At 48.6% G+C, this 15,666-nt stretch overlaps 2 protein-coding genes and 1 pseudogene across 2 annotated transcripts; 1 reads left to right on the forward strand and 2 right to left on the reverse strand.

The window, feature by feature from the left end:
• Positions 1–1,949: 1,949 nt before the first annotated feature.
• On the forward strand, positions 1,950–3,025 carry LOC124656044 (annotated as a pseudogene).
• Positions 3,026–5,133: 2,108 nt separating this feature from the next.
• Positions 5,134–7,116, reverse strand: LOC124656045 (septin and tuftelin-interacting protein 1 homolog 1-like). The gene has a single exon (XM_047194856.1). The coding sequence runs from the start codon at positions 7,114–7,116 to the stop codon at positions 5,134–5,136; it is 1,983 nt and encodes a 660-aa protein (XP_047050812.1).
• Positions 7,117–8,830: 1,714 nt separating this feature from the next.
• LOC124656047 (FBD-associated F-box protein At5g60610-like) lies at positions 8,831–10,646 on the reverse strand. Its single transcript, XM_047194857.1, has 3 exons — positions 9,636–10,646; positions 9,391–9,525; positions 8,831–9,291 (listed from the first exon to the last, which is right to left on the reverse strand). Exons 1-3 carry the CDS (start codon positions 10,644–10,646, stop codon positions 8,917–8,919), a joined length of 1,521 nt encoding a protein of 506 aa, XP_047050813.1. The 3' UTR covers positions 8,831–8,916.
• Positions 10,647–15,666: the final 5,020 nt, after the last annotated feature.

Here is a 15,666-nt window from a genome sequence, read left to right on the forward strand (position 1 = left end):
GTCCAAGTCGCCATGAGCGTGCAGTGTCACACCCTTAAGAGCAACGAAATGGAGTCTGCCGAGTTTGACTTGAGCTGTACAAGGACTAGGTCGGCGAGTTGGACTCGTAGTGACTGGAATAGGGTTTCACTAAGTTGTCTGAAATATCACACTTACTTCCGTACATATAGTCGATGCAGTGGTTGTGCTGCCACATGGTTAGACAACTCCCATGTGTTCAGAACCCTAGCACCTCCATTCCAGTTCAGCCAGTGTATCAGACATAGTAATCCACCGCTAGTGCTACTCCTCGTGCGTGTGGATACCTACTGAGGTGATGTACGTTCAACACTTCGACGATCATGGGATTGGATCGGATCTAGGCTACACTACTCTGATGTGCTTCATCAAGTTTCACACCGACGCGTCTAGTGGTACTCTCCGTGGCTTTCTGCCTCAACTAGTTCTTGGAAGTACCATGTAGGGAAAAGGTTTCTTTTTATCTCTTTGTGGCCCAACAGTAGGATCATCGGATACAATGTAATCATCGGATACAATGTAATCGGTCTACACAATCTAAAATATGATCCAACTTGTTACCAATGGTAGAAACATTGTGGTCAAGTCGGTATGCAACTTTGACTATTGGACTGAGGTGCCTCCGACATTCACAAAAAGAGAGCTAGTGATTCTTTACTGGATATATGAGAAGTCGGTAGGTCATAGTCACGAACAAGAGTATCATGCAACATCATAAAAACTGACATTCTCATCCTAAACCACTTCAGAATCTCGGCGGATTTTTATCCTCTCCTCGTCCCATTGTACCCCTGCATGAAAGGCAGTTTTCTAGCCGGTTAAGGAACCTTCTAACTCTCCTCTTCTGCAATAAAAGTTGTTAGCATGCAATACATATCCAATTCTTAATCAGAGTCATCACTTGAGGAATTCATAAGTAATAATTAGAGAAAACAAGTTCAAACCATAACATAGGTTCATGACAAAACAAGAAAATATAGCAACATACTTCCTCCGTTCTAAAATAGTCTACATTCTAGCCTCAAAATTTGTTCGAAAATACTCTACATTCTAGCTTTTAGTCAACAACTACACTGAAAATGATGTGGTTTTGCTTTTTTTATTGGAGGTTATTAGACTAGTCAGAGTGAGAAGTAACATATAGTAGTAACATGCACATGTTACTACTCTATGTTACTACCTTCATAGTGGTTAGTAACATCAACGTAGTATAATACATTGACTTTGGAGTGCACCATCACCGTCCTCAAGGATTTACCGTCCTCAAAGTAGTATAATGCCTTCATAGAGTAGTAACATGCTACATTCATGTTACTACTCTATAGTAACGATGTCATGATTAATTAGCTTGTAGACTCATTGTATCTTGAGAAGTGTAATGTTACAGTAACTAGCTGTGTTACTTATTGGAGGTTATTAGACTAGTCAGAGTGAGAAGTAACATATAGTAGTAGTAAACATATAGTAGTGAAGGTTACTCCCATTATGAGTAGTCTTATTTTCAACGTAGCCTGGGTTGATTGTTGACATATCTAAGTAATACTAATAAACTAATTTATTTCATTTTTTCCAAAATGTAGACTAAATTAGAACGGAGGGAGTAGGTTCATGATAAATACGCGTGTAAAACAGATTCGTTGCGTCCATTCAGCTGGCACCGGATTAAATTGAAAAGAGACCATGTGTAGACCCCCTTTGAAATGGTTGGCATTCCATGATTAAAAGAGTTTGACTGTGGTCACATGTTCGTTTCGAGTTCCGACGTCGCATCGGTATGTATGCCTCGCTCTACTCGAGCAGTCGCATGTTACAGCTTACTCCCTGTATAAATGTTACACTACTCCACAGTCATTCTCAAGCAAAGAGGAAGCGCCACAATTGCCATTCCCACTTCCTGTCCGTTCCCTTCTTCCGTTGTTGGGCTTGTGGCCATGGAGAACGCCTGCGCAGCAATCCTCACTGACGCTGAGCGCATGGTGCAGCTGCTCAAGATCGATGGCTATTGCGCGACCAACACCGTGGACTCGAGCAACAGCTACAACATCAAAACCAGATGGAACGTCGACGGGTATGATTGGGAAATCTGTATCTATCTTAGTCTCCAATGGTAGCACTGGAGCTTATGTTTCGAAGTGATCGATCCCGCAACAACGAGTACGTGAGAGCTAATCTTGGCTGCCGATTGGTAGATCCGAGAGGAATTCTCAAACCATCCCCACAGAAGACAGTTACAGGAAGATTCAAGAATTACCCAAACTCATCTAAACTGCAGCTCGTGCAAAGAAGTGATCTAGAAGCGTCGGGTTATCTCCGCGACGATGCCTTGACTCTGGAGTGCACCATCACCGTCCTCAAGGATTTACCGGTGCAGACGTTTCCAGTCAAAGAAATCCCAGTGCCTGCCGCGCCATCCTCCAACCTGCACAAGCACTTCGGCGAGCTTTTGCAGAGCGGTACCGGAGCAGATGTCACCTTCCTCGTTTCTGGCGAGTCATTTGCTGCACACAAGCTGGTACTCGCCGCGAGGTCGCCTGTGTTCATGGCTGAATTCTTCGGGCAAATGGTGGAGAAGAGCTCTGGACGTGTTGAGATTAAGGACATTGAGGCGTCGGTGTTCAAGGCTCTGCTCGGATTCATCTACACCGACACCGCGCCGGAGTTTGGTGAGCAGCAGCAGATGGATGGGACGACGTTGATGGCACAGCACCTGCTGGCGGCAGCTGACCTGTACGGCCTGGACAGGCTCAAGCTGATCTGTGAGGGTAGACTCTCTGGTGGTATCGACGTGGACACCGTGGCGGCGACATTGGCATTAGCCGAGCAGCATGGCTGTGAGCAGCTCAAGGCTAGGTGCATCGAGTTCATTGTGAGGACGCCTGCGGTTCTTGATGCTGTCATGGCGACGGAGGGGTACAAGCACCTGGAAGCAAGCTGCCCTTCCGTGCTAACCGACCTTCTTGCACGCGGGAGGAAGAAGCCGAAGCTTGCGCGACGGAGGGGTAACTAGCGTGCCATGTTTGTCATGCATCCAGTGGCAAGTATCCATCATCTCATCTGGAAGGCAACTTTATTCTCGTCTATCGGTCTACTCCCTCCGTCCACAAATAAGTGTAATTATGTACTCCTATGTGTTTTCTTGAAAGAAAATGGCAAAGACTCTGGCTATTATCAAGATAAAACAATTTTTTACAATTGCAAGTTTTTAAAAAGGCCAGAAAATGTGCTCTGCTTGTGCTCGTTGTCAGCCATCCAGTGGTTATCTGATATCGGTCTTCTCCTGTGCAAGCAAAGTGCATGCTCGTCTAGATCATATGTTGTGAGCAACTGTGTACTCTGGCTATTATTGGTTTCTCGAAGGAAAATGGAAAAAAAAACTCTTGCTATTATTTGGATAATTTTTTTTTTACAAGTGCAAGTTTTGTAAAAGCCAAACCGGACAACGAAGCCATGCCACATCTCAGATTACTACAAGTCCTAACTACAAAAACTAGCACGCCTAAATTCAACACTCCACGGAACTTGCTAACCCTGGTAACGGATTGTTGGAGATGCTCTTGACGGGACTACCAGGAATACTGAATTTAGGCACTGTCTCCACCACCAACACCAGGCTAAGCATCATGTTGCGCTTACTCTGCAGCTCCGGACGACACACAACAAACTCATTTAGTGCACGTTGCACCGCATCTGTCGTGGCCCGAGCTGAAGCTTGTCCCATGCCCCTGGAAGCTGCAAATCAGACCAATAATCAGCAAATGTGTGGTTTCTGCCTGTCAAGTGCCACTCCTGAAACTGTGGCCTCTTTTGGCCTGTAATGGTGTTGCTACATGTTAATTCTGTGAGGTTTTAGTGCTGATATGTTTTTGCCCCAAAGTGGCAAAGCATCCGCTGAGGATGCTATTAGCGGTCCAACTTGCTATCATCTTTCCGGTCCAATGTATTGTTGTTGTAATGTACTAATTATATAGATCTATTAAGGAACTGTTACAGTGTGCATTAAAACTATCAACAGATGCAAAGGGGCATTACAACAAAATCTATTAAGCAACTCTTTTTTTTTTTGAAATAAAAAAAATCTATTAAGCAACTAATGGAAAGGGGATTAGCTCGGTTAAAACGACTAATAATCAGTGAGCAACAAATGGTGTAACCAAAAGTAGTGAAAGCACAGGGGAATTTATACGGCACTGTTCCTAATCTCCATAAGCTCAACATTAAAACAATTTCACTGAAATGATTCGTAAGTTTTTTCCTTTACCAAACTGATTCTCAGTGGACTGGCAGCTTGATGAACATCACTGGCATATACTAGTACTATTGGCAACACAATGAAATAAGTGCACATTTCTAACCAGAATAGTAGAACCAAAATTCACAATAAACAAGGGGGCCATCAAATTTGTAATCAGATACAGTGGCGGTTATGATGCATAAATTTGCCAGCAGTACCCTCTTTTAATTACTTACCTCGTCCCTCTTTTCGAAATTTTTCCTTACTGACACTCAGCATCACCCCCATAGTTTCCTGACAGATTTATGCAACTGATGCAGAGCAAGATTAATGCAGAAGTATATTATTCCTAGTTGGAGAGGACATTTAATTATGTCCAGAAATTAAGCAAGAGATAAATAAAACTTACTATGGTGAAAAGAAATACCAAGGGAATAAATTGGTCTCAATGGACAACCAGATGAAAACAGTTCTGCATCAAGAGGCCGCTCTTTCACATGGAGATGTTCAAAAACAGCTGAATTCATACTCATGACCTGCAAGTGGATGCCACAGAGGACATTACTAGAATTTTTTTCTGTAAAATATATTATACGAACAGTGCAAAAACATTATAATTTGGAGGCTTCAATTTTACACATTTGTTTTTGAAACTCCCACTGAATACATGATCTGTTAGTATGGTCTTGCCACATCCATTTCATCTCCAACAATTGCGCAAAGGAAGTACCAGGATTCATATTCGTGACCTGCAGGTTGATGCCACAAAGGGCATTAGAAACTTTTTCTATATATAAGCTTTATTATACAGAAAGTACCCACAAAATTACAGTGTTAAGAATTCAACTGTACACGCATTTTTTTCCTGAAAGTTCAATTGGATGTTAGCATGGTGTTGCCATCCGGTTCATCTCCATCAATTGCGCAAGAGTCACAGAACTCCATGATCCTTGACCTTGCGCATAAAGCAGCCCCTTCACCGAGTCTAGGTGGACTCTTACGCAGCCAAACTCATAGACCGGAACACAATTGTAGAACTTGCCAGCTCTGGGCGTAAACTTCAAGCCGTGTCCCTCTGCATACGCCAAGATGCGGTCCTTGAAACTCAAATCCTCCATGGCCGCTCCTCCTGGCACTTGTTGCGGTGCTCCGTGCGCCGCATCGAATTGTCGATCCTCTGCTGCTTCCGGACAGCCCACAGCCTCCCTTGCCGCCCCAGGCAGCAACACCTCACGCCCTTCGGAAGCATTGTCCATCATGACAAGGCCAGCAGCCAGAAGCATCCGTACACGACGATGTGCGATCAACTCTGGTGGCAAAATCCCCCTCCAGCTCTTGTACCAGTACACGACCTCGTCGAAATCAGGATCCGTGGAACGCAGCCAATGGTAGAGGACCAGTAGCCATTTGCTGAAGAATTCCACCTCCAACAAATGGATCATATGGCTCGCCGAGGTAGCAGAGGCCCAGATCATCACCTGGTCTTTGAACTGGTCGAGCTCCTGGCTGTTAACAGCCGGGCTGATCTGCAACTCCTGCAGTGCCAGCTTCAGCTTGGGAACGATGTACCGCGTAATCATGGCCTCCCAGCTCGCCGGATCAAACACGCCCTTCCATGGAGATAGGGCAGCGTAGGCCGAGGCGTCGTGCGATTTCCATGAGCGGAGGACGCCGGTGCTCAGCTTGTACCGAACAGAATGACACAGGGTCTCTGTCCTGGCTTGCCCCAGAATCGGTAGCCATGGGTGCACCCACGCATGGATCGGCACATTCTCGCGATCCCAGGAGACGATGGCGGCAGAGAGCTTCGGCATGATCACATCTTCCAATGTTGATTCAAGCACAACTGGAGGCAGCAGCTCTTCCCACGACTCGATAAACCGAAGCATTGGCTCGGGATCCCGAGCATCCCATAAATTAGCACCCGATGCCCTGACAACCGGCAGAATCACATCGAGCAGAAGCTGAGCGTATGGATCAATGTAATCTGATCTGAAATCATAATGCTGCGGATGCTGCTGCTGCTGAAGAAAATCCTTCCACTGCGTCATTAGTTCCAACCCGAACGAGGGATCACGCAGCGGCTGCCACCCATGGCACGCCCGGACCAGCAGGGGACGCAAGAATTCGCAGGCGATCCATGCGAGGCCGCAGAGCTCGAACACCTCCTCGTGGCGCGTCTTCAGTCCCCGGAAGGTGACGAGCAGGGCTTCCGGAGTCAGCACGCCGGCCGCCTCGTCCGCCCGGACCTGCTCGAGAGCCCCGGTGATGGCCTCCATGACATGCAGCTCGTGTCCGCGCAAAGCCTCCTGCTCTGCCAATCTGTTTTTCTCACGCGTCAGGCTAGCCACGTCCTCCTTCTCCCGCTGCAGCTGCTCGTCCAGGCCTGTTATGTCCGCCGCGGCCTGGTCGACGAGCGCCCGGAGATTGTACTGCAGCTCCGGCATCGGCAGGTCTTCATCAACCTCCATTTCTTGTCCGTCGTTGAGCCCTGTCAGGTCCGTCAGCACGCGCGGCTGAGGGCCTCGCATGTCGATCACCTTCTCCACAACCATGGGTTGTACCTGCTCGTCCTGCTCGGCACACGTCGTCAGCAGCGCGTTCTTCGACAGGACGAGGAAAGGAGCAGAACTCTTCCTCGCGGCGCCGGCCTTCCTGGACCACCGTGGCGGTTCCGATTCCTCCTCCTCGGCGGGCGGCGGGGGCGGCGGCGGCAGGTTCTCCTTGCCGTGGAAGAAGGGCATGTGCTCGTCGACGCTGCCGAGCCCGGCGTGGGCGGGGCGTGAGACGCCCTCCAGCGGCGCGACGATCCCCTGCCCGTCCTTGCCGAGGCCCGTGCCGGGCTTGAACCCCATGCTGGCCATCATCCTGGACGCGGCAGCGCCGTACTTGGACTCCATGCTCCCGTCATCCCCAGTGGAGTCGTGTTTCCTCCTCTTGGAGGTCGTCCCTTGGCCCGCGGAGGAGAGGAATTGGTGGGGTTCCTCTCGCCGGCGCTTGCCGCGGAACGCGCCGGAGCCGGCGTCCGATCCCATGGCGACTGGCGCCGATCGTGTAGGGCTTCCAATCCGTTTACCTTCTTTCTCTCTCTCTCCAGTTCAGGTAGCGTGCCTAGATGTAGCTGGGCAATTTGTACCCAAGGCGGTTCGGTGATTACTCCTTACCGACAAAGAGTCGGAAACCATATGTGAGTCGGCGGATATGCAAAGACACGACGACCATACAGGAGTGCGCAAGGACTGCTACAGTGATCGAAGCTTCAAAGTTGACTAATGCAGATGCCTGCGCCTACGCTTAAAATCAGCATGATTCATGATACCTGGCTACATAGACAGCAGATTTCTGACAGTTCACATGATAGTCTTGCCTTCTAGATTAATCAAATCATGATACCTGGCTACATAAACAGCAGATTTCTGACAGTTCACATGATAGTCTTGCCTTCTAGATTATGGATATGCTAGAACCCAAAGCATGATTCAAACTGAAGCATACAAAAATACCAATGACAAAACCTCTTGGCATGTTCATGAACGGAACCAAGAACAACAAAAATACAATGGCCAGAATAATTTTATCAAATCCTATATCTAAGCAAATCCATGTGTCAATGATAATGTATTTTGTAAACGGCAAGTTCATTCATGGCAAAATCAAAATGCCTGGGCAAAGTTTAAACAATACAGCAACCATCTCACTAATTTGAAACCTCAAAGACTGGCGTACTTGTCAATATGATAACACGTATGATGCCTCATATGCGCTCTGGCAGGTGCAGTAGCAATCCAATAACCAGTATAGGTATCCTCTTAAACAGCAAGTTCATTCATTTCCTACTGTTCAAGAAAAACCAATAGCAAGATATATAGCTAACCCATCAGAGATCCATAAGCTACACAATAATAAATAACCATATGCGATAGGATGCAAACAGACGATAGAAATTGCTTGCAGATTTCATACTAACCAAAAACAATTTTGGTATCAGATAAACAGTGGCAAACAATAGAAATGAAAGCATGGAAAGTTATCAAATTAGCCCCGTTCTAATATTACTTCAGAGCCATATAAAATAATATTATCAGCATGATGAACAAATCGACTGCTACAAGAGAGGGCATTGTGAAGTTCTTGCAGACATACACAGTATGACCCTGTTCTACTGCCATGGAAAGCATCAAAGGGTGCCGATCCACATCTACTTCATCTCTTGGATGTAATATATAATCCTGACCAAAGCTTGCAATCAGGAACCAAAATGAGAGCTAAGTAATTAGACATCGCAACTTGCAAGACGGTTAATGTCATGCAGTGTGAAAGGCTTATTGAGTATCACTACATGTCACCTGTGATGGAAGAGCACAGCCACAAGATGATTTCAGTGTTCCGAGACCTTCAGATATGAATGGCATGATTCCATGCTCATTTTACACATAACACTGAGTGCAGCAGCACGACTTCTCAATGAGACTGTGCATGCCCCTGACCTTTACAAGTTACAGTGATGACACAAAGTATAACAGAAAACTGACAACACAAATGCTTGAACAGTTTGTGCATTGCCACAAGATTCTGGGATAATACAAACCAAAGGAGAAGAAAAAAGTAGCAAACACGAGGATTAACCAAGTTTGGAAAAAGCACAAAGTGAGATAGGCAAGAACTACCTAACGAGCTACTAAATGTCGACATCTACTTATGAAGGGATCAGTTAGATCCAAATCACGAACGTGGTTGATTTCTGAAGCACCACGGAGACAATTACCGGTTGTAAAGTGAATCCGAGCACCTCTGGAAGCTCTGCTCTCAAACATCAGCTTCTTAGACTGATGTGCATCAAATCCCCGATAATAATCCTGGGGGCTAACATGAACTATCATTAACTCAAGCACTTTTGCATTCAGGACGAAGAATGTGACGAAGTCAACTTCTGACTTGATGCCCCGGTAGAATCCCAATCCTATTGTCTTTAACCGAATATCAAAAGTTTTAATAAGATCCCGATGTTTACGGCGCCATAAATTTTTCCAACCTGGCACAGACTAAAAGAACATAGACAGAAAATTAAGAACCATGTCAGAATAGTAATTAGATGAAAAGAGCAGTTGAACACTACAAACCACCAATAAATAATTCGTCACCTCAATGTACAACTTCTCCAAGCAGGGAAAGCATTTCATCAACTCAATAACTGTATCCAGATCATTCATAAACAAATCAACAGCTAATGTCTTGACAGTGCATACCACCGCAGCCAGCCTATCGAGATGCAATCCCTGTATCAAGCATGGAAGACAACATTAGGCCGGCCCCCTGCAATAATGTAATATGCAAGAAATGCAGCTTAGGAGTCCCATGAAAAATGACGTAGGAAGGCCAGAGCTACCTCAATAACTGCGGCACAACCATACATGAAACTTCTGGAAGGGACACGCTTATTAGAAAGGCAGCCTATGGTCTGCAGCTTAGGGGCGAAGGTTATCGATACATTGAGTTCTTCAAATAGATCAAGACGGAGCAACCTTTCAAGGCAAGGAGCATCCTCGATGATAAGTTCCTCGAGCTGGAGCTCATCTGTTGGCTGAGAACCAAGCTCATGTGTTGGGTGAGAACCAACACGCACACCGAAGCTTCTGAGGGTAAGTGAGTTGATACGGATGCAACGGAAGCCGGAGCTGCCCTGAATCAGCAAGCACTCCAGAGCAGGACAGCCGGCAATAATGGTGTGCAGCGAGGTCTCGGACACGACGACGTCCTCAAGAGCGAGCTGGTTAAGCTGGGGGAAGTAAAGGGCCTGGCTAGCAGAGTCATGGAGGTGACATTTGCGGATGATGACGACACGTAGGGTGGGCGAGAAGCGGAAGGCGGACGCCGGGAGTGATGGCACCGACCTTGCTTTCTCATAGACATGGACGAGGCAGAACTCGAGCTCGCAGAGGCCGTCGAGGGTTGGGGAGCCGAGCCAGGCGTCGACAGCAGCCGGTCGGGAGAGGAGGTAGATCGCGGGGACGCAGAAGCGGCGGCCGGGGCCGGGGTGGGTGGAGAGGATGCGAGGGATGAGGGCAGCGAGGGCATGGTCATCGTTGGGGAAGCCGTAGCCGAGGCGGGCGAGGCCGTCGCAGTCGCAGTCGAGGTTGAGGGAGGCGGAGCGCCAGAGGTGGCGCCACCGGGACGCGAGGATCTGGGTGCGGGCGCCGCCCTTGGTGGGGAGGAGGGAGATGATGTCGGCGAGGATGGGGTCCGGGAGGTCGCTGATGCGGTCGACGGCGGTGGGGCCTCCTTCCTCGCCTTGGCCCGCTCCGGGCGGCGGTTGTCGGGCGTGAGTGCCTCCCTCCGCCGTAGCCGCAGGCGGCTCTTCTAGTTTCCTCTTCCTCCGACTAGGACTCCCCGCCTCCATGTTTCCTCTGGGTAGCGCTGGGGGGAGCAAGAGAAGTAGGTGGCGGCTAGGTTGAAGCAGCAGTCGCCGGAGCCGAGAGTGGGGGCAGGACGGCGGCGGGGCGATGCAGACGAGCAGCGCTGGGAAGGAAGGAAGAGTGGAATTGGAAATGATGGGCCCGTCACACTTGGCTTTGGGCTGAATGTTCTGTGACCCTCAAACCAAAATACTGTACATGAGTTCTCGGTGTCGGTGTGTATTCATCTTTTCTTAAACTTCGTCATCAGTGCCGGTGACTTGGCCATAGTGCTAATATCTTAGGTAGTATAATGTATTTTAGATTCACAAAAATACTGATGTGACATTTAATTAAGGAGAAAAGATAGAATTAGAGTAACATAGGTGGATACTGTGTCATAGCACATGTTACGAGAAAAGTTAATTTTAAATAGATTTTATACAGATTTGTATAAACAATAAATTTTAAAGAGTATGATATTACTCTATAATACTATCCACTATAGAGATAGTATCATAGACAAATATCATATACATGCACTAATATCTGCATGATACTACTATATAATACTATGCACTATGACCCATCTTAGATATTGTTAGATTTATGTAAGAAAGCAAATTATTGTGCTAGATTGACTGTTTTTACTCCAGGTAGTACTATTCTAGAATCTCTAATAGTACAAGAATGAGAAACATTGTGCTAGATTGGTTTGTTCGTAAACCTCAAAGACCGGTGTACTTGCTAATATGCTGATTTCCCATCTTTTTAGGACCAATATGATTCCTCACATGTTCTGGCAGATGCAATATCAGTTAATTCTTACTGTTCAAGACAAAGCAATTCCAAGAAACCGAGTACTAGATAGCCCACACTGGTAGAAAAACGGCCTTTGGTCGCGGTTCGTAACTGCCATTAGTCGCGGTTGCGCAACCGCGACCAATTTAGCGCGACTAAAGTCCCCCTCCCTTTAGTCACGGTTTCTTACGAACCGCGACTAAAGGCACGTCCACGTGGCCGCCAGCAGTCCGTCGGGGTGGAGGACCTTTAGTCGCGGTTCTCCTGGCCAACCGCGACTAAAGGCCGCCGCAGGTTTAGGGTTTTAGCCCCCCCTAAACCTGGTTTTTTTTAATTTGTATTGTTTTATTTCTTTTGTGTTTTATTTTAATTTTGAAGGAGTTTCACATATTCTACGGTACTACATACATGCATACGAATGTACAGTTTCAAACAAATTTGAAATTAGAACCAAAGAGAATTCAAGAGGAATATACAATATATATTCAATATCGGATGACCAGCATATACAATTTTGAACAAGTTTCCATACATAATTTCTTGCATCGAAGTTCTACGTCCTCTACATAGTGTTCTCCTTTAGGATCGATGACTTCCCTCACGAACCATCCAGCCTAGTTCCTCTTGAAGTGGTCGGAAGCGAGCTTCGGACTAAGCATCTTCCAGAGGTTATTCCTCTTGACATTGTTATCACACGGAACCCGCTCAGAGGTGTATCTCCGGATCATCTCACAAACATAGTATCCACATAGATTGGTCCCCGGTGGCTGAATATCCCCAGTCCCAGTCATTGACTTTTTAAATTGTAGCTCTTTTTTGAATTCACCGACCTTTTCAGCTACGAACCGTCTCCAAACCCTACGAGGCAAAGAAAATTAAATGAACAAGAGAGTTATTAGTTACTTGATATTAGGAAATGAACGAAATAGGCCGATCGATATAGAGCGCAAATAAATTTTTTTTTTTTTCGAGAGTACGCCAAAGGCGTACCATACTTTTATAGAAGGCAGAGGTTTGAGTACAAGAACACTACCACTCGCTGCGAGCAACGAGCGTAGCAACAACTCCACACAGGCTAGTCCGAAGACAGCCACCACCGACAGAACAACAACACAAGATGAAAACACCTATCCTAAGCAAAACACCAAAGCCGCGTCTCGACCTACGACGGACCCTCCGAAGAACAACAACTACAAAGGACTCTCCTTGTCAACGCACCATCCTAAGAGATAGATGGCGGAACTCGGTCGGTCCCGAGAAGGCATCGTCTTGGACTCGCCGACAAAGGCGTGCATTGCGCCCCTGAAGAAGCCATGGATAGCGACGAGCACCGGAGGAGAGCAACCAGGAACCTCCATGTCGTGTCTCCAAACGCGATGCTCTCAACAGAGTGACGACGTCGAGGACGCCGCCATCGCGCCGATCCAACTCCGAATCTAGGCTTTCGCCAGGAGACATCTACCAGACCAGTGAGAGAGAGCAAAGAAGCATCGGTACCCCCGCGACGCCTCCAAGGAGGGGAACGACGCCCGCAGACGCCGTCGTCGCTGGCACCGACCAAGGCGGCCAAGACTTTCGTCCGAAAAGCCGCATACTTCCCGCTGTACCCGCCGGACTGGGACAACGTCCAAGATGTTCACACCGCCGCCGCCGCAGCACTTCACCAAAGCCGCCGAAATGTCGTGGAACTCCCACGGCTTGCACGGACGAGCTCCCTCCTTCTTCCCGCAGCCCCCGCCCTTCTTCCACCTCCCCGCACGGTCGAGGAATAGCCGCACGCAGCCTGTCACCTCCGACGACCGTGTAACGGCCGAAGCCCTCAAACCCGGATCGGGCCCGGAGGGCCCGGATCCGGCCCGCGCCGCCGCCCGCCGGCCCCGCCGGCGTTGCCCTCCACGGCCTCCGCCGCCTCCGGGAGCCAAACGCCGGAAGAGGCTGTCGCCGCGCCACCACCGAACCTCCATGGCCCGGGAAGACTCGCGCCGCCACCTGGGGAACCGCGCCGCCGCCTCGACGCGTCGTCGCCTCCGGTCCCTCGCTCCGCACGCAGCCTCCCCGCCAAGCCGCCCGACCGACACCTCCGCTCCCGGCTCGCGCGCGCCGCCGCTCGACACCGCCCCTCGTGCCGCTCAGCTTGTCGTCCCGCCCCGCGCGAGGAAGGCCCGACGGGGCTCGCCAAGATCTGCCCGCCGCCCTTTGACGGCCGGGCGCCGCCACCACCGCCAGCCTCGGCGGCGGCAGCGGCCAGGAGGGTCGGGACGGGGGGGCGCTCGCTCGATCTAGGGTTTGCCCTCCGGAGTCGCCCGCGCGTGCGACCCGGGAGGGTCTGGGAATTCATCCGAGGAGAAACATCTGCCTGCCACGCACGATGAATGAAAATAATTACTTCTGCATCATTTTTCTCATGTCGGCCCAAAGCTTTGCATCCAGATTCAGAGAGTCGTGGACGAGAACTGTGGAGTCGTGAAATTGAATTACTAGCAGAATCCAGTGGAACTCGCGGACACGATACATGCACGAATCATGCATAACTCATCGATTAGCCACATACCATGCATGGAGTAAACAAAAGAGAATGTGCTCAAGACGAAACACTCACCCAAAATGGTAAGGAAATAGAATATCACTTTTGAGTTCCTGCTTTGAAAGAAACCGCCACAGGTCTTCCTCCACGTCGGCGGGTGATGTTTTAACACATATCCATTAACGATGTGTGGGTCAATGAACCCAACATCATGGATGTTCCTTATTCTGCATTCCCTAAGTTTCATTCTGCATAATAGCGTACACAACAAGATAGTTAGGACAATATATATATATATATATATATATATATAGACGCGGATTTTTTACCTAGATGGATAGCTACGCATAGTCCTAGAATCGTTGGATGTTACCTTGGGATCTGTGTTAGCGTTACGTCCGTTAGTAGTGTCCGTTGGGTACAGAAAGGACCCTACCGTGCAAAAAGGGTGTCTGTTCCGTACGGCTGCACAGAGGGTCGCAAAAACTGCAAAAAGTTCTCTGATGGCCGTTCGAAAGCAACCGTGCGTGCACAAACCAAGGAAAAAAATTGTGCGTTTCCTTTTTGGCAGACCACTACCCGTTCGAAATTTAAAAAAGAAAGAAGAAACCAATGTCAGACTACTACAACGTGTCCATTCCAAATTAGAAATAACATGAAAAAAGAATCCGAGGGCACACCACCGCACCGTGCTCGTTCATATGAAAAAATCGTTTCCTTCTTGGTCAACGAAAGAAAAGAAAGGAAGTTAAAAAAAAAAGCGAAATAAACGAAAGGATGGGCGGTGATGGACCGTGTGTGTGATCGCCGGCGGTCCTTCCTTCTCCGGCACCGTCCTGGACGGGCGGTAGACGATGGATCTTGCTGCTCTGACCCTGGCAATACGGATGATCTGCTAATTTTTCTGCATCTAAATCAATTTTGCTGAAATCCCAAATTATTTCTTCTCCTAGCGCCTTGCGGGTGTTCCGGCGGCGGCATGCATCCCAGCACGGTGGCAGCGCTCCCCTAACCTCCCGTCAAAGCCCCTAGTGGCCCCAACATTCCTCTCTAGAAATCCACCGAAGATCGTCACTTGGTCGGGAGTGAGCGTGAGCTCCGCCGTCGTGCCCATCACGGTCTCCGCCGTGAAACCGACCACGCTCACCAGGTACCCGTCGCCTGCGAAACACCAGGGAGGCAGAAGACGCTCGTGGACGAATTGAAGAAGGCGATGAACACGCACCGGCCATGGCTGTCCACGGCAGGAAGAAACATGAATTAAGATCAAAGACACACACGAAAAATTATCCAGCTGCAGGAAAAATTGTCCGATCTGGATACAAAGGAATCAATAAGTCCAATCTACCAATCCAACAGTACTAATTGGATCATAGCAAAGCCAAATTCTCAATCGAGAATAACCAAAATCCCAACCACGTCGTACAGAGAGCAACAACAATCCTTTGCTAAAAGATGCAAAACGGCCGAGCAATCCTCGTACGAATCAAATCGAGGAGACGTCCAAGAACATCACAAAATCAAGACCAGAAAAAGGAGGTGAAGCAAATCTAGAATGGGAAAAGACACGGACGACATTATGGACTTCGGTCGCTGCGGATGGCCGCGTCTTCTTCTCGCCGCTGGCCCGGACGCTACCTCCTCCCTGTCACTCCAGCTCGGCCAGAAACAGGGAGATGGGGCGCGTCCACGCGGCGTGG

This window comes from Lolium rigidum, chromosome 5, assembly GCF_022539505.1.
Source record: "Lolium rigidum isolate FL_2022 chromosome 5, APGP_CSIRO_Lrig_0.1, whole genome shotgun sequence".
NCBI classification, from domain to species: Eukaryota; Viridiplantae; Streptophyta; class Magnoliopsida; order Poales; family Poaceae; genus Lolium; species Lolium rigidum.

Excerpts from the sequence above, each read along its gene's own strand:
- LOC124656047 (XM_047194857.1), bottom strand. The coding sequence starts at position 10,646 with ATGGAGGCGGGGAGTCCTAGTCGGAGGAAGAGGAAACTAGAAGAGCCG. Across the intron at positions 9,526-9,635 it reads GTTGTGCCGCAGTTATTGAG|GGATTGCATCTCGATAGGCT; the intron begins GTAGCTCTGGCC and ends TGCTTGATACAG. Across the intron at positions 9,292-9,390 it reads TGGAGAAGTTGTACATTGAG|TCTGTGCCAGGTTGGAAAAA; the intron begins GTGACGAATTAT and ends ATGTTCTTTTAG.
- LOC124656045 (XM_047194856.1), bottom strand. The coding sequence starts at position 7,116 with ATGATGGCCAGCATGGGGTTCAAGCCCGGCACGGGCCTCGGCAAGGAC.